Source organism: Sardina pilchardus, chromosome 4 (assembly GCF_963854185.1).
Source record: "Sardina pilchardus chromosome 4, fSarPil1.1, whole genome shotgun sequence".
NCBI classification, from domain to species: domain Eukaryota; kingdom Metazoa; phylum Chordata; class Actinopteri; order Clupeiformes; family Clupeidae; genus Sardina; species Sardina pilchardus.
In genome coordinates this window covers 16,539,148-16,561,648 of record NC_084997.1, presented here as the reverse complement: position 1 = coordinate 16,561,648, position 22,501 = coordinate 16,539,148, and the positions used below count along the sequence as shown (strand labels likewise).

Here is a 22,501-nt window from a genome sequence, read left to right as displayed (position 1 = left end):
CCCCCAGTGTCAGAATAGGACATCCTGACCGAGCCACTCCTCATCATTCCCACAGAGAGTCAGAATCTCACTACATGCTGTGCAATTGGCCATAGTGATTTTATTTTCCTTTCCTCACCACTGAATACTATTTCATGCAAATGTGTTTGAAGTGTCTGAACGAATGTCCACCGACTTTCTGTCTGTGAACACAATGGATTCCTCCTCTCCAATGGCAAGTAGACTGAACACCAGCATTGGTGGGTCTTTGAGTGTTAGTCCTGCTCTTGACTGACATCTATACATTTTCAATCCACTTCAGCAGGTGGTCATATGACGCCATACACCAACCCACATGAGAAACACAGGAGCCCTGGGACAGTGGCAAGCTGAACTGAAGCCGGCCCAATTATTGAAAGAAGTTGTCTGAATGGAGGATTGACAGTTTGAAACAACTTCCCGGAGCTGAACTTGTCATCACGTAACTGAATGCCTGACAGAACTCTCCGGAATCGCCTAGAGAGTGACAAGACCACTTAAGTCAAGCCTCAAGGCTCAACGCTTTCAGTGTTTCCTTAAGGAGGAGAGGATGTGAATAATTCTGAACACACCACAGCACTGCATGAGATGAATTCTTATTTATCTTATTTTTTTTAGTTTTTTTTACTCGCTAGTGGCAGTGTGGAGTAGACGGCTTCTCGGGTGCATGGGTGATTAATGCCAGGGAGAGAGTGCTTGGGTCCCTACTCCATCAAAATTACACCCACAGGAGGATATTGCAGGTGCTGGACAATTTCTCCCATGGTTGACTGCATGCTGTTCCAGCTCTGCAAGGAGGGGATGACCAGGAGGGCACGCATACAAATCAGAGCAGGAGAAGGAACCAATGTGCAGGTTTTACTCAGCTCTGCATTTTGAACATGAATCGGTCGGGCTCTGGTCGGTAATTGGGTTTTGTGTCTCAGGGCCAAGTCCATGGTGTGTGTGTGTGTGTGTGTGTGTGTGTGTGTGTGTGTGTGTGTCCGTCACCTCAGGAGGACTGTCTCTTTGACATGACCTCACGTGATTCTCTGGACCTTTTGAAGTTGAAATAATCCAGCACCTTCCACGGCACTTCTTCTGCCTCTCTGGCTTACAACTTACAAGTTTTCCAAGATATCTAAACCAAAGAGGCTAGATCAAACCTCAGAATATGAACAGAGCAAAGAGACATTTTGATTTTGAACAAATATTGTCTGGACTGAAGTTTGTTTTTGAGGGTGTCTTATTCTGGGGTAGTCTTATTGTGTACATACCCAACACTGGCTAAGTTGAATGCCACCTTCTGTTACCCCCTTTGGATTCTTTTTTTCTTTCTTTTTTTTTTATCTCTCTCTCTATCTCAGAATGCATTTAAAACATGTTTCTGTACAAGAATGAGAACCAAACTGCCACAAGCAGACATCCAGGCGAATTGGTCAGAACAGCAGTGGTTAAAGAGGCAAGCTCTTTATAATTATTGCCACTGAATAAAGACTAACTCCCTCTTTTGTTCGAAGAGCAGCATACCTGATGTAGCGCTCTTGCCCAAAGATCCATATCAGTGACAGTGCCCCCTCCCCCCCTCACCCAACAACAGAGAACACCCAATTCAAGAAATAAAATACTATGTTGTTCTAGCCTCAGATAAAATTGTGAATTTATAGATGTGTAAAGCTTAATTGGGTTTTGTGATGTATGAGGGGAGATTGGCCTCTATCTTTTGTTTAATTCCTCTCTTGGGGTGGGGGGATGCTGTTCAAGGAAAATAAGGACACAGCTTCCCCCCTGTAAATAGGGTCCTGATTCATCTGCGAAACAAATCATCTGTCCAATCCATACTCCACTGAATTGCGTGGATTGATCTCAATAACACTACTTGGTAGCGACTCAGGAGAATTGTATTTTTTCTTCTTTGTTTCCTGCAACCCCGTTCCTCCTCCCAATACCCATGTGAACCTACACACACATAGAGAGAGGTAGCAGGGCAATATTTCCTTTTGAAATGAACCAAGGACGTTATGAAAAGAACATTTTCTCCTCAATTATCATGTCATTACAGTGGCATAAAGTCAGAGCGTTTCATCACCCTTGTCATGCCTCAGCCACGGTGAATGGCAGTATCTCTCTGCACGCTGTCTCCCAGGAGAAACACTTTCAACTGACCAGCAAGTACTCATCAGACTGTCAGTAAACCAGACATCAACCTTCGTAGCCTCCTAACGAGCAGACAAAAGCCCTGCCTGAGTGCTGTCCAGAGAGGTTCTGCCCCCTCTTCCCACTAAATGCATCTCGGGAGCAGGAGCGACGTCTTATTATGTCAGCATTTCCAGAGTAGCATAAACAAAATAAAAAAAACTGGAGCACTGCACAGAACACATCTAAAATGGACAAAATAGTACAGCCCAATTAGTAGGGCTGCAGTATGGAATTAATTGATATACTTAAGGGTTTATTGAGAATTCTATTTTGTTAGATTTGTTTACTGGTGATTAATTTGCCACATTTATTTTGTTTCCTTAATTCCAAACTTGCTCAAGCACAGTGTGTGCAATAAAAAAAAAAATCCACTTTCTTCACAAAGCACCTACCCTGCATATTCTTCTGCAACCACTTATGCAAGCAAATGAAACAGTCTGAGGTTTCTGCATGGCCTCTGCATAGTGATTCCCCATGCTGATGAACTGCTTTAATCAATACGAGTAAATTGCAATTGGAAGACAAAAAAAAGCAGGACATGCTCTCTTATGTGATGGAGTGAGTCACAAACGACTTAGACCTCCAACTTCATCAATTCCATTTGAAAAATGACCTCACATCACACATGAATTGTTGAAACCATCTGAACTAAGGCAAAAGGCAGGTTAAAAAGGTTAAAGGCAAATTGTATTAAATTGTAAGACCTCTGTGTATATTCCCTAAAAGGTGATCATTTAAGATCCAGTTGATTTGATATGAATAGTGCCACACAATGTTGTGAGACTGCAAGATTACATTTAAATTATTTCGATGCTTTGGAACTGCAGCCAGATGTAAGGCACAATGCACATCTAAAAAGCATTACAAAGCCTAAGGCACGCATGTAATTACAAATATTAGCTTGCTCATAAATAATCCCATGCAGGCCCCACTTGAAAGAGTGAGGAGGTTGTGCAGGTGACGCTCAGTCCATTTGGTTTTGCTGTGTGTGCTGAATGCAAAAGTGGCCTGTAGTAATGTAGTTTTGATAATTAGCACTCCAAGGTAGTTAGAGGTAATTATCAGTCTCTCAAGCGGAATGCAAAATACCTTGGTGGTACGATTTCTTTGCCTCATTGAATTTGCTGCTAAGACACACTCATGGGCTGTGGTCATGAGCTGAAACAAATGTCATTTTTCACAGCAGAGGAGGCGATGGAGTTCATTAGGTTGAAGCTGCTTTTGCTGATTTTTTTTTGCTGATTTCTTTTTTTGTATCAGATTATTCTTGTGCAGATGTACAGTAGCCTAGGTATAGCCTATGCAATTAGTGTATTGCTATACCACAACAATTGCAAAATCTTTTTTTAGTTATCTTGATTAATTGTTAACTATTCACTACTCTTTAGTACTTATATAGTGCTACAGGGTTTAGGCTCTAGGCAAATCATTTTTGGTTGGCTTCAACAAGGTAAGCAATCATATCAAATGCTTCATTTCAAACAAATGGCCAAATTGACAGTAATCATTTAGAAGACATTTTGTGCTTGGCAAAGGATTCTATCACTGATATTGCTTGACTTATAGACTTTCATCTCTATTTCTTTTATCGCACTTGTTTATAGCCTAATACACTTTTATTCTGGAAGTAGGCTAGCCCATAACTCAGATCATTCCTGTGGCAAAGTGATGTTTTGGGCTTACTTCTAAAATGCCATTTAAAAGAAGAGTCTTGTCATGTAGGCTGTGGTTGTTTGACACATTAATGTATCAATGGCCCACACTGTACTTCATAAAAGTCCACTCATTTTAAATTGTCTGGCCTCCACTGTTTCAGGATCTTTTCACTGTCTTTAAACGTCATGCCTTTTTATGGAAATTGTTCTAATTGTAAACGGAGGCCTTCGTTATTGTAGAAGTATCCTCTCTGGAAGTAGACCTCTAACACCCCCCACAGGAAACCCCCTGTGTGGATGAATTAACACCTTGAGCCCTAATTTGAATGATGATCAAAGTGCAAAGTCTGAAGTCTAACTGAAGCTAATTTAGGTTTATAACTAGGCAAAATGAATTAGCTAATGTAACATGGGCAAGACACTGAACATAAGACTCAACTCAATGCTCCCACATGCTCTAGTTCATGCAGAAACTGCTCAATATGCAGTGCAAAAGACCTAGAACATGCACTTTGCCTGTTGACAGACTGCACTTACAATTATGACCACAGCACTAGTGAAGTGGCGGTCACATAGGCCTATGTAGGTTTAGTCAGAGGTTTTTTTCCCAGTACATATATGCTAACGATTCCAACACTGAAAGACTGGGCTAGATGAAATTTGGTGAGCATGTAGCCCTACAAGGATAACACAATGCATTGTTTTCTGTTTTGATCCTTTGCCCACCCGAAAGGAGGTTAGGCCGGACACAGTTTTCTATGGAACCCATGGCCATATTCACTCATTTCAGATACCTTTTTTGAAAATTAAAAGGCAAAAAACGAGGCATTGTGATCAAAGGTATCTGTGGCTGACACAAAATGTAAAGTGTAGGATCATTATGCAGGCCAAGTTTCATGAAATTCATGCACACACACACACACACACACATAAACACAAACCCATGCACACATACACACACAAACAAACACACTCGAACACACACGCTCACATAAAGATACACGCATGCAAACACACACTTACATGCATACACACATACACACACGCATAAACACCAGCATGCTCGCATGCACACACACATAGATACACCCACACATAAAAACATACAAATATGCAGGCAAGGATATGCAGCCGCGCACACACACATTAACACACCCACACATAAAAACACACACACACCACACTTCACCACACCACAACACAACACACACACACACACACACACAGACACACACAGACACACACACAGCAGCAGCAGCAGCACACAAAAACACACTCATGCACTACATACACAAAGTAGATAAAGACTGCACTACAGAACATCTAGGGATCATACAGTAGTTTCGGTGGAGGGGTGGTAATTAAATTAGCCATGCATGTTTTTAAACTGAATGCCTTGGCTACTTTTGCAGGCAGAAGCAATTAGATAGGCTACAGAGTCTCAGTCCCCTTCTGCAAAGCAACCTCCTTTCCAACATTTCTTTTCTCTCTTTTTTTATGTTCAAGATCCGCTGTTGTACATGTAGTTTGTAGTTTCACATCACTGACTGTTCACACACCTTCCTGCGAAATCGGTCCAAGCCTCTCAAGCGCGGATTTTTGCAGTGTTTCGGTAGTAAGTTACCCACAATGCTTTGCTCATGGCCACGTAAACAGTAGCTCTTCTACTCACTCTCCTCCTGTGGTGATGAGGGTGGCAGACGTGAGAGCTAGCGGCAAAAGGCAATGATGCAAATCTCAGTTTCTGGAGATAAAGGACATTCCACAGATACACACAAGTAGCCCATGTCTGCATTCAGGTTAGCATTATTTACTTTAATAACTTTACTTAAATGGGAAAATGACCTGCCCTGTCCTAAAGTCAGGATATACATTTAGCTAACCAGCTTAACGTTACTAGGCTAGCTTGCTGGCAGCATTGACAGTAACGTCACTAAAGCTACCCGTGCTACTGTGGACGTTAAATGGGAATCAAGGAGCGACATCTGATGAAAACATGAATTGACTTTGTACAGACGTTAGGCTTGAGGCTGTGAGGATTCCATGAACATGGGATAAGTTCTCTACGAAACTTCATAACGTTAGCTGCTAGGGATATGGCCATACAGAATGTGGCTAGCTATCATTAGGTTTACATCAGCTAACTAGCAGATAGCTCAGGTATCAGACAGGTTGCCCTGATTAACGTTTACCTGACATTGATACCTCGCGTTTAATAGATTAGCTGGATAGCAAATGACTGTAAATGGTCAGTACATGGACAAGTAACGTGCTATTTCATTTAACAAATCCATGGTGTCTGTTTTGGGCACACACTAGCTAACATTACGTCGGAGATTCCAACAGTAGCTCTGTTTAAGATCTTATACCTTGCCAGCTGGCTAACGTTTACTTTAGCGTACTTCAAAGAAACCATATGGGAACCTGCTTGTTCAGAAGTTTTGCTGAAGCAGAGGGAAATACTGTTGACATTTTTGTAAACCTAATGTTTAGGTATACGTGGTAGGCTATAATACGTGACTTATCAGTTGTAACAGTGCGCGCATCACGTTTTAGTATGTGCAGATATCGTATATTGATTGTCAATTAAGTTAACCTGTTAACGTTTCTTAGCTAGCTAGGTAGCACTACCGTAAACAGAGGAAGTGAGTGTCGTAGGACTACCGTTGGCAAGTGTCGTAAGATGTGGTGTGCTCTAATCTTTGGTGCTATCCAGGGTACTGATTCTGGTGAATTTCTCCTTGTCATTAGATAGTTTACCGTCTCACAGATGCAACGAAAATCACACCGTTCAGTGGGACGTCACGCCTTGTAACCATATTATCTTCTTGTTGAGGGAGAAGGGTTTTTTTTTAAGTCTCAACAATTAGCTTGCCCTGTTGAGAAATGTTTGTGTGTACAGTTATTAAATTGCATGTGACATCTATCGGGGATTCATTTGCCAGTGACCATATCCCAAAACCATCAGATTTGTTCAAGACTTACACAATAATCTAGTAGATTATGTGTGAGCTCACTCCAGAACCTGTGTCTCTTCCTTCCTTCCCAGATCAACACCCTCAGGTGTACCACAGCATGTCAATGGTTCTGTTTGCGTCAGTAGTGCGAGTGAGGGACGGGCTCCCCCTCTCCGCCTCCACAGACTATGAGCAGGACAAGGGGCTCCAGGAGACCAAGAGACATCTGAAGGGCCTGTCCAAAAAACTCAGCCAGTTCCCCGACCGCTGCACTTTCAAGACTGGCCAGTACAACGTCAAGTAAGTGTCTTGATGAAGTTCAGTCGTATGGTTACTTTTTACGCTCTTTATACTTTTGTGTATATGTGTGTGTACTAAAATGTGTAACAGTAAATTAATCCCGAAGAAGAGATTGGTTTGCTGTAATGTGGGTGTGGGAAGTATGGTTTTAAAAGAATGATGCTGTGATGAAGCCAGACTGTACTCTCTCACTGATGTCTGATAGCTCAGTATAATATCTCAGATTTGTAACATAATTTAATGGAAATAAAATATAGTTATTGAAGTAAACTACATGGGAGACTGAACAAACACAAGTGGTTGATTCTTCTTTTGCATTCATTTCTTCTCTATGGTAGAGTTGTAATTATATTAAAAATTATATTCAAAATAATTACAAAGAATTTTTGCCTTGCAAGTGGGTGGGTGGTGATTTTCAGAATCTTAAGTTGTTTACTTTCAGTTGCGTATCAAGAAAGCAGAATTGGTTCTTCTCTTTTCAGTGTAGCTTATTGTAACAACTGCAAATGGAATACATTAACCACAATCCACCCCGTCTCGTGCTGTCAGTGTTTTCCGTCTGCTTTCCAAGCGCTGCTGAAAGTGCTTTCCTGTCTGAGATGAGCACTCGTCTTTGATGTTGATTTTTGAGACACCAGACATCTTGGGGCCTCAGATTAAAGTTTGTGGCACAGGCCTGTGTGTGTGAGTGTGTGTGTGTGTGTGTGTGCATCTTCTCGACATTACTTTCCTTTTGAAGGAACCTTTGAAGCCCTGATCAAATGCTGTCTGATTAGAGGTGTTTTTTTCTTAGTAAAAGTGCTGTTGATGCTGTCAATTAAATAAGCAGAGCATCTCCTAGACAGAGACGAACCATGGTCTTTCGTTTTGTGTGTGTGTGAGAGAGAGACTGTGCGACTGTGATTGTGTGTGTGTGTGTGTGTGTGTGTGTGTGTGTATTAGTTACAGTGGTGTGTGTTAGGAGGACGGCCTGATTATCCTCACTCAGTAATTTGCATAATGTAAAATAATGACAGGCCAGCGCTGAAGCGGCGCGTTTTGCGTGGTGCTCACCGAGAGCTTCTCCCTCCGTTGCGCTAGCCGTCCTGCCACTGGAAGTTGCCGCCGGCTGGCTGGCGGACAACCGAGTCTATTTTACCCAGATTCCACAGGAACGGCAACAACGTCCTAATCAAAAGCTGCGTCGCCCGAGCGGAACGAATACCCCCCCCCCTCCTGCTGCGGCCTCCACCTTCCTTCACCTTCCTCCTTCCGCCACCGGACCTGTTGACGCCCCCCCCGGGGCCCCCGAAAGCGCTCATTTGAAGTCCCGTAGGTTTAATGAAGACGAACGCGGGCCTGTGGTAAAGAAGCGAAGGAGGGGCTGGAGCGGCGTGGCTTTTCAAACAGGGACTAATGCAATGTGGGGATGTGAGGCCACCACTCACCGAGGCCCCTAATGCAGACGTATGGCTTCTTTTGAGGGTGGGGCGGCCATTTTGCCACTTTGGCAGTCGGGACAGCCGTCGTCCATCATACAGGAAAACTTCTAACGCAGGCAGAAAGGAGTAGACACACTTTCTCTCTCCCTCTCTCCCTCTCTCTCTCTCCCTCTCTCTCTCTCTCTGTCCTTCTACAGAAGCACTTCTGCAACCATCTCTTCTTTATGGGGTTAGAGCTTTCTCTCTTTCTTGTGCCTATCACTCTCTTCTTGCTCTTTGACAGTAACTTTCTCTTTCTGTCTCAGTTTCTCTCTCTCTCTTCACTCTGTGGTAGTAACTTTCTTTCAGTCTGTCCTTCTCTCTCTCCTTCTTTCCCTTCCCCTTCTCTTGAAGTGAGCACTCCTCACTCTCGGAAAATACCTTTTTCTTTCCACCCTTTCTCTCTCTCTCTCTGTATATATGGCCTTCCTCTCTCTTTTTTTCTCTCTCTCCCTCTCCCTCTCTCTCTCTCTCTTTCTCTCTCCATCTCTCTGTCTCGTTTTCTTCTGCTGCTGAATTGTGTGAGTCATGGGTTTGTTTCATCTCCCAGCGGAGGCATTAGCGCTGACGCACAGATTGTGACAACCCGCTCGGCTCACTTCCTCCACAGACGTCCACCTACACCATCCGCTTAAACGCGAAGGCGAACGACGACGAGGAAGTTCGGGGACTAGAAGCACCCCAGAGGTCGTCGATAAACCGATCGGTCACAGGGTTTAGTTCGGGTTCGCCCCGCACCGCTCATATGGTCAGTTGGATTTGACCATAGGATGCTAAATAAGAGTAAAATAAGTGAAAGAAGTCTGATACACCATGGGACTACTTTCACTTATGTTATGCCCAGTTCGTCCAGCATCCAGTTTCAGAATTTGGATGTGCGTGTTTGTTATTATTAAAGCGAAATAAGCGCAGTGTTTTTTTGCGTCTGCTCGTTAATGCTCTGAGATGTGATCACAGGTTGTTTTTCCCCCTCGGCTGCACGTGTGCGACGTGGAACTTTTCCCACCCTCTCCCCGTGTCCCGCCGGGAACGGCAGATGTCATTCCCGTGTTGGTGGCCGGAGTCCAGCCCGTAGCCCGGCCCCTGCCAAGACATTAGCACAGACGCTCCAGGCCTGTTAGAAGCAGAGCACCATGGGAGCGCTCCGCGTCCCAGTCAGAGACATGACATCAGCGCTCTGCCGCGCCACTTCCTGTTAGATGCGGCGCACCAAAGACGGGAGTGAGATCGGCCGGCCGTATTTATTTATGACCTAATGCGACTCGCTGCCTCCTTAACACCTCCCTGCTGCTTGTTGTGAGTGGCTGTGTGTGATCATATTATGAACTGAGAGTGTCAGTAGAACTGGTGTTGTTTATGTGTGTGTGTTTGGGTGTGTGTGGGTGTGTGTGTGCGCGTGTGTGTGTGTGTTTAGAGCACTCTTTGATGTGGGATGTGGGATATGAATGTGTTGTTGTTAAGTGAGTGAGTGAGTGAGTGAGTGAGTCTCTCATCCCTTGGCTGTCAATCTGGCCCTGGGCCGTCAATCCTAATCCTCCTCAGATGTTTCACACACACTGGGGTGCGTGTTCTGGTTTACTGTAAGTGTGTGGTTTGGCTCGATCGTCCTCTTTGACTAAACGCCCTCCTCCTATGTGTGTTGTGTTGTCCAGTTTCACGAGCTCGCTGGGCGTGGGCTACATGATGGTGTGCACGGAGAGCTACCCCAACGTCCTCGCCTTCTGCTTCCTGGACGAGCTGCAGAGGGAGTTCATCGTCACCTACGACACCAAGCGCATCAACAGCGCCGTGCGGCCCTACTCCTTCATCGAGTTCGGTGAGCACGGCAACGGGAAGCCCGGCGGGTGGTGTCTGTTTCATGCATAGACTGATAAAGAATTGCTAACAGCGAATGGCATCAACGCATCTCACATCTACAGTCATCATCATCATCATCACCATCACCATCACCTTTACTTTTATTGCCAGACTCAGAGTTCATTCAGAAGACAAAGATGACACACATGACATACAACATACATTAGCAAATTAGATAAAAAAGAAACATAAACGTTGCACTTCTATAAAAGACAGAGAGAACAGCAGTGTTTTCACAGGGGTGACTGCTATTGTACGGCATGGCACGGCACTAAACTTTGGAATTGCCCGACAGCATAACAATGTTGGCGTTCGGGCGATGAATGAATTCGCACATAAAACTTGTTAATAACGCCTGAAAGGTGCTGACCCATGCATTACAGGACAGGTCACTTGCACTATAGTACCTGGGTTTCTTGAGTAATATCATCATACTGTACAGTCATTATACTGTAAGCTACCTGAACCTGCAGTCTTTTTAACAGCTCTGCAAAAGCAAAGACTCTGTACAGCTTGGAGCATATCTGCACAAGCAGCACTGATCCACTTTTACGGTTTCACTTGAAGAATGAGTTGGGGAGTTGCTGTTAGTGGAATATAATGAAGTCTTTGGCTGTTAGTGTAAGTGTGTTATTACTTGGTGCAGATTTCCTACATTTTTAGTTGACGGGAGACCAGATAGCGTTGGAGATTGTTGCTGCAGATTTACAAATCAAGAGATTTGCTGAACACCACTTTTCATGTTCGTTTTTTGTTTCCATTTTGTAAACATTTAACCACAATTAACAATGAATGCGTGTGTTTTTGTCTGAAATCGGTGCTTTCGATCGTCTTGACAGACAACTTCATCCAGAAGACCAAGCAGCGCTACAACAGCCCGCGCTCGCTCTCCACCAAGATCAACCTGGCCGACATGCAGACGGAGATCAAGCTCAGGCCGCCCTACCAGCTCTCCGCCGAGGAGCTGGGCTCCGAAAACGGCTTCTCCCAACACACCCCCTCCAAGTACAAGGGCATAGGTACTGGCCACACACACACACACACACACACACCAGTTTTTTTTGCTTTTTTTTAAACGCCATACAAATATATGATGGCCAAAGTATTGATCTGACAAAACATTGCTTCCAAGTGAAAGGTCACAGGTACTGATCAAGCACACACACACACCAGGTTTTTTTTGTTGTTGTTTTTTTAGTGCCATACAAATCTATGATGGCCAAAGTATTGATCTGACAAAACACTGCTAAAAGGTCACAAAGTACTGATTATTTGTGCAATAGCTACCTGGGCAGAACTCAAGTCAATCACAGTGTAGCAGCACTGTGTAGGTGTACATTTTCATCGCCGGGGCGGTCTCGATGCCTGGATTTCAGAGTCGTGGCTCCAGGGTTGTTCGCATTTGGTTATTCCAGCTCATCTACAAGATCAGCCAGTGACTTGTTTTTTTTTTTTTTTTTCTTTCGTACAACTATTTCGCTTCACCAGGGGCATTGGTTCATCTTTCAAACCGAACCTCCTATCTCTCGTTCTCGTTGTGTGTTGTGTGTTGTGTGTTGTGTGTTGTGTGTTGTGTGTGTTGTGTGTGTGTGTTGTGTGTGTGTTGTGTGTGTGTTGTGTGTGTGTTGTGTGTGTGTTGTGTGTGTGTGTGTGCACTAGGCAACAGCGTGACATTTGAAGGTGGAAACATCCAAAGAGCCGAAGCACAACTGCACAAATCCTGCGCATCTCTCTGGCCCGTTTCATCACGTCAGCAGCACATACACACTCTCACACCACACCTCGCCTCCAAGCTACAGCTGATAACACTCAAAATGAAACACATGAAATATATGGAACGCATGGATTTGTGTGTGTGTGTGTGTGTGTGTGTGTGTGTGTGTGTGTGTGTGTGTGTGTGTGTGTGTGTGTGTGTGTGTGTGTGTGTGTGTGTGTGTGTGTGTGTGTGTGTGTGTGTGTGTGTGTGTGTGTGTGTGTGTGTGTGTGTGCATGCATAATTGTGTGATAGCGGCCATGTGTGTATGTGTGTGAATGTTTGAACATTTTTATGGATGAACCGGCATATGCTTGGAAAGCTCCTCTGATGTCTTGTCTCCAAAGGCGAACGTGTGTGTGTGTGTGTGTGTGTGTGTGTGTGTCTGTGTCTGTGTCTGTGTCTGTCTCCAGATGCGCTGTTGTGCTGGGGTTAGCATGTTTCCCCTCTGTATCGGTCCGCGCACTGAGAGAATCAAAGGCTTCACACCTGAGATTCCTTATTAAGTTCCTTACATTGAAGGTTTGAAGTAATCCCTAGTCGACAAAGATGAAAGAAGCTTGGACCCGCTTTAATGTTTTCTTCTTTTTCTTCTTCTTCTTTTTTTGGGGGGTGGGGGTTAAAGAAAAATAGAATCTTGTGAGCTTAACCAGACAGTACGCCGTATTTTCGTGGTAAACATTTATAGATCATAAAGAAGACTACCCTTTGCTCTCTCTGCTTGTTTGGCGTTAACATATCGATCTGGCCTAATCAATATGGTCAGTAAAAGACACGCGCGGAAAGGGAAGGTAGGCAGAATGAAGAGATGATCAAATGAAAGAGCTGTTGGTCGAGGGCAAGTCCTGATCAAAAGGATGGTACGCTAACTTTCTTTAGCTCATAGCACTGGTGATATAGAGGTTGATAGTTTAGTAGCACAGTTCACAAGATATCTCTAGTCTCGGTATGTAGTTACAAACACTTCATCTGATAGCATTTTATATAAGGTGTCACTGATGCCAAGCTGGTAAATCATCCATAGCACAGACTGTTTTTATATATTATATGTATATGTTAGATGTAGGACTGTACAGCCCTGCGACATAGTTCTAAATAAAACCTCACTGTTGAGATTATAATACATCACCTCAGCCCCGATGGGACTCGCGTTGCTTTTAGAAATCCATTGGTTGGTTAAATCACTCGACATAGGGCTTACACTACATTACATTACAGTCACTTTGATTGATTGGAGGTACTTTTATCTAGTTTGATTTGCATAGGAGACAGTTCACAGCTAGAGGCTAAATCACAACACGGGGCCTCCACTCATTTGATTTGAATGTGAATGTCTCTCTATCAGAATTTGTCAAATCCCAGAGATTTAGGCATTAGAAACATGAGGAGGCTCGGCAGTCTCTCCTGATAATGTTTAAGCATTCGCCTGTAATAGCAACCAAAATCTTTCTCCGTCTCTCTTTCTCACTCACTCCCACTCAGTCTCACTCACTCTCTCCCCCTCTCTTTCTCTCTCTCTCTTTCCCTTCTGTTAGCCTCTCTTTCTCGGTCACTCTCACTCTCATCCTCTCTCTTTCTGTCACTCTCTCTGTCACTCACTCACTCACTCTTTCTTTCTCTCACTCACTCACTCACACATACACACACTCTTTCACTCTCTCAAACACACACACTCTCTCTCTCTCTCTCTCACTCTCTCCTACTCACGCGCCCCTCTGTGTGGTCTCTCCCCCCCTCAGCGCCCCACCAGATGCTGGAGCCGGTGACGTTGGCGGGGGTGGTGTCGTGCGTGCTGAGTCTGCTCTGCACCGGGCTCAACCTGCTGCGCGGGGTCCACGCCATCGAGAGCATCCTACAGGTACAGTAGGGGCCAGGCCAGCCACGCAGCAATAATACAATAATAACGCAATAATACAAGATTTAACGTAACATACGCCAGCCACGCAGCCTTTAAGGGGACCGCGGGGAGCTCCGTACCATTACAGTGTTCTTGAACACAGCCATTCTACGGCACTCTTCCATTGACTTTCCATTTAATCCTGAGGCCACCTGTGGTACAGTACATTGTGCTATGACCAGAACGCTGCCGACGCTAACTGGTTTGCTACATGTAAGCATATAAGAGATAGGATAAGTGTATAACATATCATAGGTGTGTAACATATAGGCGTGTAACAGATACTGTAGCATAGGTGTATAACATAGGCGTGTAACAGCATAGGTGTATAACACATAGGCGTATAACAGATACCAAAGGCGTATCATATTAGGCGTATAACATAGGCATGTAACAGATGCCTTCAAATAATCCGTTGCCATTTCTAGGTTATTTTGGACATTTTATAGGGAATAGGGAAACTTCCCAGCATGCATTCCACACTGGCTGAGAGTGTCTTTTGGCTGAAGACCCCTCTACCCATGTAGGGCCATTTATTTGTCTGCTCAAGTGATAAAGTGAGGATGTGTCTGGCAAAGTCTAAAGACAGCAGCCACAGGGGAAGACGTGTTGTGTTGGACACACAACTGGTTCAAATCCCAGGATCCAATGAAAAGCCCTTTCATGAACTGAAAAGCAAAGATTCTAGAGCGTTTCTAAGATCTTTTCTAGGATCTTTTCTGGGATCTTTTCTAAGATAATATCTAAGTATCTGTTGCGACTCAGTGACTGAATGTAATGGTATGAAGCTTAATGTGTTTAAAATGTATTTACCCCACGTATACGCCACGGTAAACACAGACTTTAAAAACTCTAACCTAACACCTCTGATGTCTTGCTCTAGAGACTCGCGAGGGCTCTCTTAATTCCTGCTTTGCACATATGGAATTGTTCCGCATTGCAGCACTAAGGTGCTAACCACACCAGTGTGCTTGTGTAGCCTCGGGCTACGTACTGTAGCCTAATTTATCTCTGTGCTTTCACATTACTCTCCTCGCCTGCTCTCATTCCTAATGTGTGTGTTTCTGACGTAGATGTTTCTTTCTCTCTCCCTCTCTCTCTCTCTCCCTCTTCCTCTCTCTCTCCCTCTCCCTCTCTCTCTCCCTCTCCCTGTATTCCACCCCTGTATGCAGAACGAGGATGAGGACTTTAATTACGTGATTGCCTTCTTCCTCGGGACGGCGGCCTGTCTGTATCAGGTGAGAGATGGCTGCGGTGGGGAGAGGAGGGGAGAGGGGGTCGCTGTCTGTCATTGGCTGACTAACTTCCTATCAGCCTGGCTGTGTGCCACTTCATTCATCTCTTCTTTTTTCATGTGTCTCCCTTGTTTTTTTCCTCCTCTTCCTCCTCTCTTCTGTATCACTCTCTCTCTCTTTCCTTACCTCTCTCCCCTTCTCTCTTTCCCTTCGTGTCGGTTCACGCCTTCAGTCTGAGCTCTGCACGCATTTCTCATCGTTATGACTTCCCCGGGATGACACTAATGAAGAACCCCCCGACTCTGGCTCCTCTACAGATTGAACTCCAGTTTTCCACTCAAAATGTGCCACATAAGTGCCTTTTAGTTGATTATTAAACAGATATTAAGGGAATGTTTGCGTAATGACAAACAAATTACTCCCCGTTAAATGCTCTTGCGTTGGCTCCTCTCTCTCTCTCTCTGAGCCGCACAATGCCAACTGTTCACCTCGCAGTCTCCCAGAGTGTCTGTTTTGCTGATCGGTATTAAAGTCAGTGCGGCCCATCTAATTTAAAAGATTAGTATTTATAGCACACTGGCCGTTAGGCCACAGGCTGTTGGCGAAATTGTGCTGAGTCTAAGGATATGCCTCTCTGTCGGCCAGATTGGGTCGTTACGGCGACAGATTGGAGGAGGCGAGACGGGGCCCAGTGTTTGCGTTACGTCAGCTGGTGCGGAGCCATTGTGGCGTCTCGTGGAGAAGCGCAGACGCTCCGATCTCACTAACGCCACACGCCGCGCGCCGCCATCTGAGGAACGGAGCTGGCCAGATGTTTTGTGTCTGGAGCTCCACATTCTCGTTGTGTGTGTGTGTGTGTGTGTGTTTGTGTGTGTGATTACATAGCTGATTGCTGAGAAAAGTGCATCTTGTCATAAACACATGTCCTGTGTGTGAGTGTAAATCCACGGAACAGTCAATAACTGAAAACGTTGTGGCCTCTTGCCTCATGTTGAATGGACATGAACATGACGTATATCATGTCGTGTGTGTGTGCGCGTGTGTGTGTGTGTGATACAGTTCATAGTTATGTAACCTATGGCCTCCTGTGCTGGTTCAATATTCTGTGGTTCCCTGCCTTTGCCCCCCTGTGTGACCTGTATGTCCTGTTCTGCCGCCCCCCTGTGCAGTGTTACCTGTTTGCCTACTACTCGGTGTGGAGGAACATCAAGTCCTTCCTGGCCTTCGCCCTCATCTGCCTCTGCAACATGTACCTGTACGAGCTGCGCAACGTGTGGCAGATCCTCTTCCACGTGACGGTGGGAGCCTTCATCACGCTGCAGATCCGCCTGCGACTGCCCCAGGGCAAGGCCCCCGACTACAACGTCTGACCAGACGCATTCCTCTCTGTCCCCTGCACACTCACACACACACGTACGCGCTGCGCCACGCCGCGCCGCCTCGCCAGACACACACACACTCTCTCTCCACACTCTCGCACGCACGCACACACAAGCCGGGGGAGCGCCTCTAAGCGACCGGACTGTCTAAAGACAGGAAGTGGGAGGGGGGATGGGGGACGTAGAGGAAGACTTTCTTGCCCCCCTCCCTGGGTGAACTGGACTGGGGATCCACAGAAGCCCTGGAGGTTAAGCTAAAGCCGTGTGTGTGTGTGCGCTAAGCTTCCCTACGCAAGCAGGGCAGGGCAAAAGCCCCCGTGGTTCAAAAAAAAAATTGCCTCCAGGGCATTTAGCATGTTCCGCTTCAGCTCCTCACCAAGATGGCCGACAGAGGAGCTGGGGTGGATGTCAGATTAAAATAGCCTATCTGTCTCTCTGTCTGTTTCTGTTGCCGGGGGAGGGGGGGTTTAACATCCAGAATAGTGTGCTCAAGTTGGAGAGTCTGGTTGTTGATTGGTTGGTCAACACTCAGTTAGTCAGTCTGTGCTGATGGTTGGTCAAGAGCTTGGGGTTTTCCCTAGGGACATAACGGCCTCATTAGATGCACGGAATACTCCAAATCAACGAAACAATCACATGGTAGCTATTTATATTTTTTTGTGATGGTGTTTAATTTGCTGTTAGGTAGACATCTCTTTTTTTTAGACTGAGATTTTTGATTAGATGATTTGGGAGAAAATAATGCAACTTCAGAAAAGAAAAAATGCTATTTAATCCGTGGAATATTGGGACAAGGCTGCCAACGCTGCCGCCATGCCTTCATTCTCACACCAGCAGACTAAACACGGCGCTGAGATGTAGAGGTGGATATGCAAGCTTTTGGCCATCCCTCAACACGCAGTGGCCCCCTAGAAGCACATTAGGCTTTAGCCAGGACACTTTCCTTTTTAATACACGCCGTATGTCATGCAGCTGTCTCTGGTACGCTCCTGCTCTGCAAGAAGACCTCCGCATTGCCATTGTCCGTTTTTACACACACACACACACACACACACACACACACACACACTTGATGGATATCTCTCTCCTCGCTCTTTGATGCTCATCCAAGGTGTGGCGTGATGGTCTGATGTTTTGCAGCAGCACTGTTATTTTACAGGAGAAGCAGCCCTTTCCCGCGCCTGATCAAGGCGCCTTTTCATGATGCTTGGGGCGCTGCAGGTTACGGTTCCAAATTGTCTGCTGACAAACTGTTACGTCTTCAACCCATTGTGTTAGGCTACGTATTTATGTTTTTTTGTTTTATTTTCCATTGTTTGTTGTTTTTGGTCAGCTGGATGATAATGTCTCATGAGTATATGCTGTCTGTTCAAGACAACCTGTAAACATAAACGAACAGAAGCCTCTGAACTTTTCTGGGTGTGGTGTCCTGTGTATTCGCTAGAGAGGCAAGACAAATAGGGTGCAACGACTTGGAACAATCACAACATCAGATAAAAAGCATTGGGCTGCACATCTAACAGCTGGTGTGATATCAAAATTGGCTGGGGCTGTCGCACAGCCATTGATTGTTAAGCGTCACATTTATGTTATCAGACTCTGGGAAGAAAAGAAATCTGGTGATCATCAACACGGGTCAAATACACAACTTGGAAAATAACTGTATACCCCCCCCCCCCCCCCCCCCCTAAATTATTCTGTGAGAAAGCTTTGATCAGCTCTGGGGAAAGTCTGGCACATTTCCAGACACATTTGCAGTCAAGACATTTTGATTGTTGTGATGCCGATTATCATGCACGCTATTTTCCTTAAAAAGAATCAAATACTTCAACTCTTGTGTTGTTTTGACTATTCCCACACAAGTCAGACATAATTTGAGTTCTTCAAGGTTCAAGTTTTGGTGCATGTCGGGGTGATGCGTACAAGCTGACAAGAGCAAACTAAAAAATAAAAACTTGGTTTTCCAAGTAGTGACTGGCAGGGACAGTCATATTGGCATGCAGGAGGTTGATGATGAGGCTGGGGGTTCAGGCATTGGTAGGGAAATGGTGAAGGCAGTAGATGTGACGTTAGACTTAATTTATAGACTTTGCAAATAGATCATTCCTGGCACGGATATGGAAATCTCCTCCACCAGCAGAGTGTTCATCGTATTCCATCCACGACACAGACACCATAGAATGACTAAGGCCACTCTCGTAGTGATACTCATTAGTATGTAGGCCTAAGCAGTATCCTCACTTGGAAGACATTGCCAGTGCCTGAAGGATGCGTGAGCAGGCCATGCCCGAGTGGTGACTGCTCAGCAGGACTGGTGCTCCTCATTGGGCCCTTGCCAGCTTCTCTTTCTGTAGAGGTTTCTGCTTCGTTATTGGGGTTCATCTTTTTTTAATTTCCCTGTGTGAAGTGCTCTCCTGCCCCCTTCTGGATGCTGTGGGTACTACAACCTACATTCATCAATCCATGAAAGGCAAGGACTTAGGGACAGCATCTCAAGTGGTAAGGTTTTGAATGAAATAGTGATGGTCTATAGCAAATACAGGGACTCCTCCAAAAGATGTTTTACCCAGAGACAATGCTGGTGCACCACAGGGTATGGTGGTTCGAACAGCGCTAACATGAACTATATGTGCCTCTTTGGATGGTGTCTGCTAAATATCAGTCAAAATATATCAAGTAAATGTTTAGATGGCTCCAATAGAAGGGGTTTCCATTTAAGTGGTTTACTCTGACATGTTGTGACATGCGGCCACCGTTGTGCGTTCCAGCTGGAGTCAATTCTTTTATCAGCTGAAATGTGAATGGCTAAAGGATGGTGTGATCCCACAGAAACAAAGTTTTTTTTTTAAATGAACCTGGGTGCCAGTTGATTTTATTATTTTTTCACGTGATGCCACTTCAAAATGAGACAAGAGTAAGTTGAACATTGTAGTGGTTTATTTGAATGTAAAAAAAACAGAATAGTGTTGAACATGATAGAGAAGCAGAAGACAACCCAAAGTTTTTAACTGCAGGGATTTGCACTCACCCGATTTTCCCTCTCTTTAACCAGTTGGATGGCCTTACAGGCTACCATAGTAATTTTAGTTTGAGTGGAAGGGGTTGATAAATATGTAGTTTTTCTTCCACACAGAAAAAAAAATGTAAACATAAGTACCACTACCTTAAATGGAATTGCGTTTTAAAGCACAGAAATGGGACTAGACAGATCTTGAGTCAAAACAGTTCTAAATTCCAAACTCTGCTGTTTAAAAAAAAAAAAATGGCGAGTTTATTTAACTAAACTGTCAGAAAGTGTTCCTGATTATATTTCGGAGTAACTACAGTGTTTCTTGGAAGCCTTTTGCTTGATGTCCGTATAGGTTTTCCCTCTAAAAGGTACAACATTGGCCATAGACTTGGTCCAAAAAAGCAAGGCAATATCTATTTCAAGACTGCACTCATAAAACACGGCTCATTCTACAGTCGCTGGTTAAGCAGAAGAGAGAGAGAAAAAACTATTGGAAGGAAGGTGTTGTAAGAAACCTGAAATAGCATTTTTTTTTCAACGTGACAACACCAGCGCTCGCTGAAGTGTTTCCAGAAAACAGGTACATTAAGAAGAACTAAACAGCAGGTCATTGGTGCTTGTGGCTCTCCCACAAGTCCACTTGGCATTGATATACAGTGGCAAATGCAACCACTCACTACACCTACAATTACAAAGGCCTCATTGGAGAATAGTCTATGGACATTCATTGGGTCGTACCATCTGATTAAGTTGGGGGTGGGGGGGTAAGGGTTTGGGAGGGATGATGTTGGCTCAGGGGTTGTCAGAAGTGCAGTGCAAAGGGAATGGCTCTGAGGCTCCTGAAAGACATCATCTCCGTGACTTCGGATATCACAAACTATTACGGTACACAACCTTCTCCACAGCAATTCACACCACTGTGTCACGTTCTGAACAGGCTAGCAAGCTAGCTGACAACCTTAGCTGACAACCTTAAAAGGCCTTTTAAAATGTTTAACACTGTTTGATTTAACCTTCATGAACTTACGTTTCTCAGTAATCCTGTCCTAGTGTACCTCAGGGGGGTTAGGGTTAGGAGAAGCTAACCTCTTCCTGTGTAGTAGGTATAAAAAAAGGAGTGGTAAGGGGGTATTCGGACAAGCCTTCTCAGACTGAGAGTGGTGACCATGTGATTCTTGGAGCTACATGGTTTTCAACGCACTAGCGCCATGTGGTTCTCTTGTGTTGCAGTGAGTGTAAAAATGTGCACGCTCGTAATTACATTTCCATCAGCTATATACATCTCAATACACATAATTGGCGTCCATAGATTTCTCTTTCACGCCTGCTCTCTTATCAATGTAGAAAATATAGAATCTAAAATATTTGAAGGTTTGGTATTTTGAGTCAAAATACAAAAATGTCATAAATACAAAAGACCCTTACTTGGACTTTCTCTCTGTCATTGAAAGTGTCTTCAGTTTAAACGGACATCAGTGGGACTGTGTGTGAGTATCTGGGCATGGGGAGATGGGACGAACGTGTAAATACACGTGTATATTACATACGAACACACACACACACAATCACATGTGCATACACACATGCGTGCGCATGCACGCGCACACGCGCACACACGCACACACAAACACACACACACACACACAGTCTCAATCTGTTCATTCAAGTACCCAGACAGATAACACTGTGAGCTCTTGTTTTCTTACATCAGGCGAGCCTGGTAGCCTCCCAGGTAGAGTTGGAGAACCTCTGCAGTAAAGGGTTGGCGGTGCCACGGGTCTTGGCTGGCCTGGAAGCCATGTTACAGTTCACCCAGTGTTTGACACCACCGCCACATCTGTACCACTCGATGGTGTTTCAAAGGACAATGTGAAGCACACACTGGCTCAAATCAAGGATTTAAGATATACGCATAAAACAGCTGAAGTGTGTTACACGTATACACAGTTCAGGGTCCTTGTGCCAGGCTATGGAGAGCTCCTGGACCTTAACGAGAGGCGTGAGTCACAGTGACCACAGCCCCTCTGACCCTCATCAGGGCGGAGAGAGAGATAGAGAGAGAGAGAGAGAGAGAGAGAGAGTGAAAGGAAGAGAAGAGAAGAGAGAGTGAAGGGAAGAGGAGAGAAAAGACCACTTCTGAGTTCGAGGATCTGTTGCACTCAAGTTAAAGGAAAACAGACATTTTGGACTCCGGCTTTCAAGTCTCTGGTCCAGCAGGTTGGCGCTTCTTTGGCCTCTTTTGGTGTTTTGCTGCGCACCCCTGAAAAGGCCACCGTGTTGTGGAGGTCCTCCGGTCCTTTCAGAAGGAGTCAGGCGTGTGGGGTGGGGGTGTCAAGGCTCCACAGCATTCCAACCAAGCAGAGAGCCCCCAACAGATTAGGAGGCTGGGGGGGGGGGCTGTTTGATAACAATACACATAGGAGACAGAAGAGTGTCAGGCTGAAGTGTCCTGTAGGTCTACTGCTGGTTCAGCTGCACACAAACATTGTCTGTCCACCTTCCCACCTCTCCCCCTCCTCCTCCTCTACTCCTCTTCCACTAATCTTCCTCTTCCTCTCCTCTCCACCCCCCCTCAGAGTAACTGTTTCCTCGGCCTCTGTCGCTGCGTCTGGGGGAGGGGGGAGTCAGGGGTGTTAACTGCTGCTGGGCCCGCCGTTCAAGAAGTAAGTTGTCATTTCTCCTTTGCCCTTGACCTTCACGACCCCCCGGTGCTCAAGGACGTAGTTGTAGGAGTTCAGGACCTGGTACAGGTCAGTAGTCACCTGAGGGACAAGAGGGAGAGGGAGAGGGAGAAAGGGAGAG

At 45.2% G+C, this 22,501-nt stretch overlaps 2 protein-coding genes across 2 annotated transcripts in view; one reads left to right on the top strand and one right to left on the bottom strand.

The window, feature by feature from the left end:
• The first annotated feature begins 5,535 nt into the window (after positions 1 to 5,535).
• sec22a (SEC22 homolog A, vesicle trafficking protein) lies at positions 5,536 to 18,099 on the top strand. Its single transcript, XM_062534374.1, has 7 exons — positions 5,536 to 5,650; positions 6,901 to 7,108; positions 10,221 to 10,384; positions 11,265 to 11,444; positions 13,918 to 14,036; positions 15,248 to 15,313; positions 16,480 to 18,099. Exons 2-7 carry the CDS (start codon positions 6,927 to 6,929, stop codon positions 16,678 to 16,680), a joined length of 912 nt encoding a protein of 303 aa, XP_062390358.1. The 5' UTR covers positions 5,536 to 5,650; positions 6,901 to 6,926; the 3' UTR covers positions 16,681 to 18,099.
• Positions 18,100 to 19,610: 1,511 nt separating this feature from the next.
• The window catches only part of adcy5 (adenylate cyclase 5), an 83,343-nt gene continuing 80,452 nt past the window's right edge, over positions 19,611 to 22,501 (bottom strand). The window contains exon 21 of the mRNA XM_062534372.1: positions 19,611 to 22,461. Within this exon, the coding sequence (XP_062390356.1) occupies positions 22,333 to 22,461 (129 nt within the window). The 3' untranslated portion in view covers positions 19,611 to 22,332. The remainder of the gene's footprint in view (positions 22,462 to 22,501) is intronic.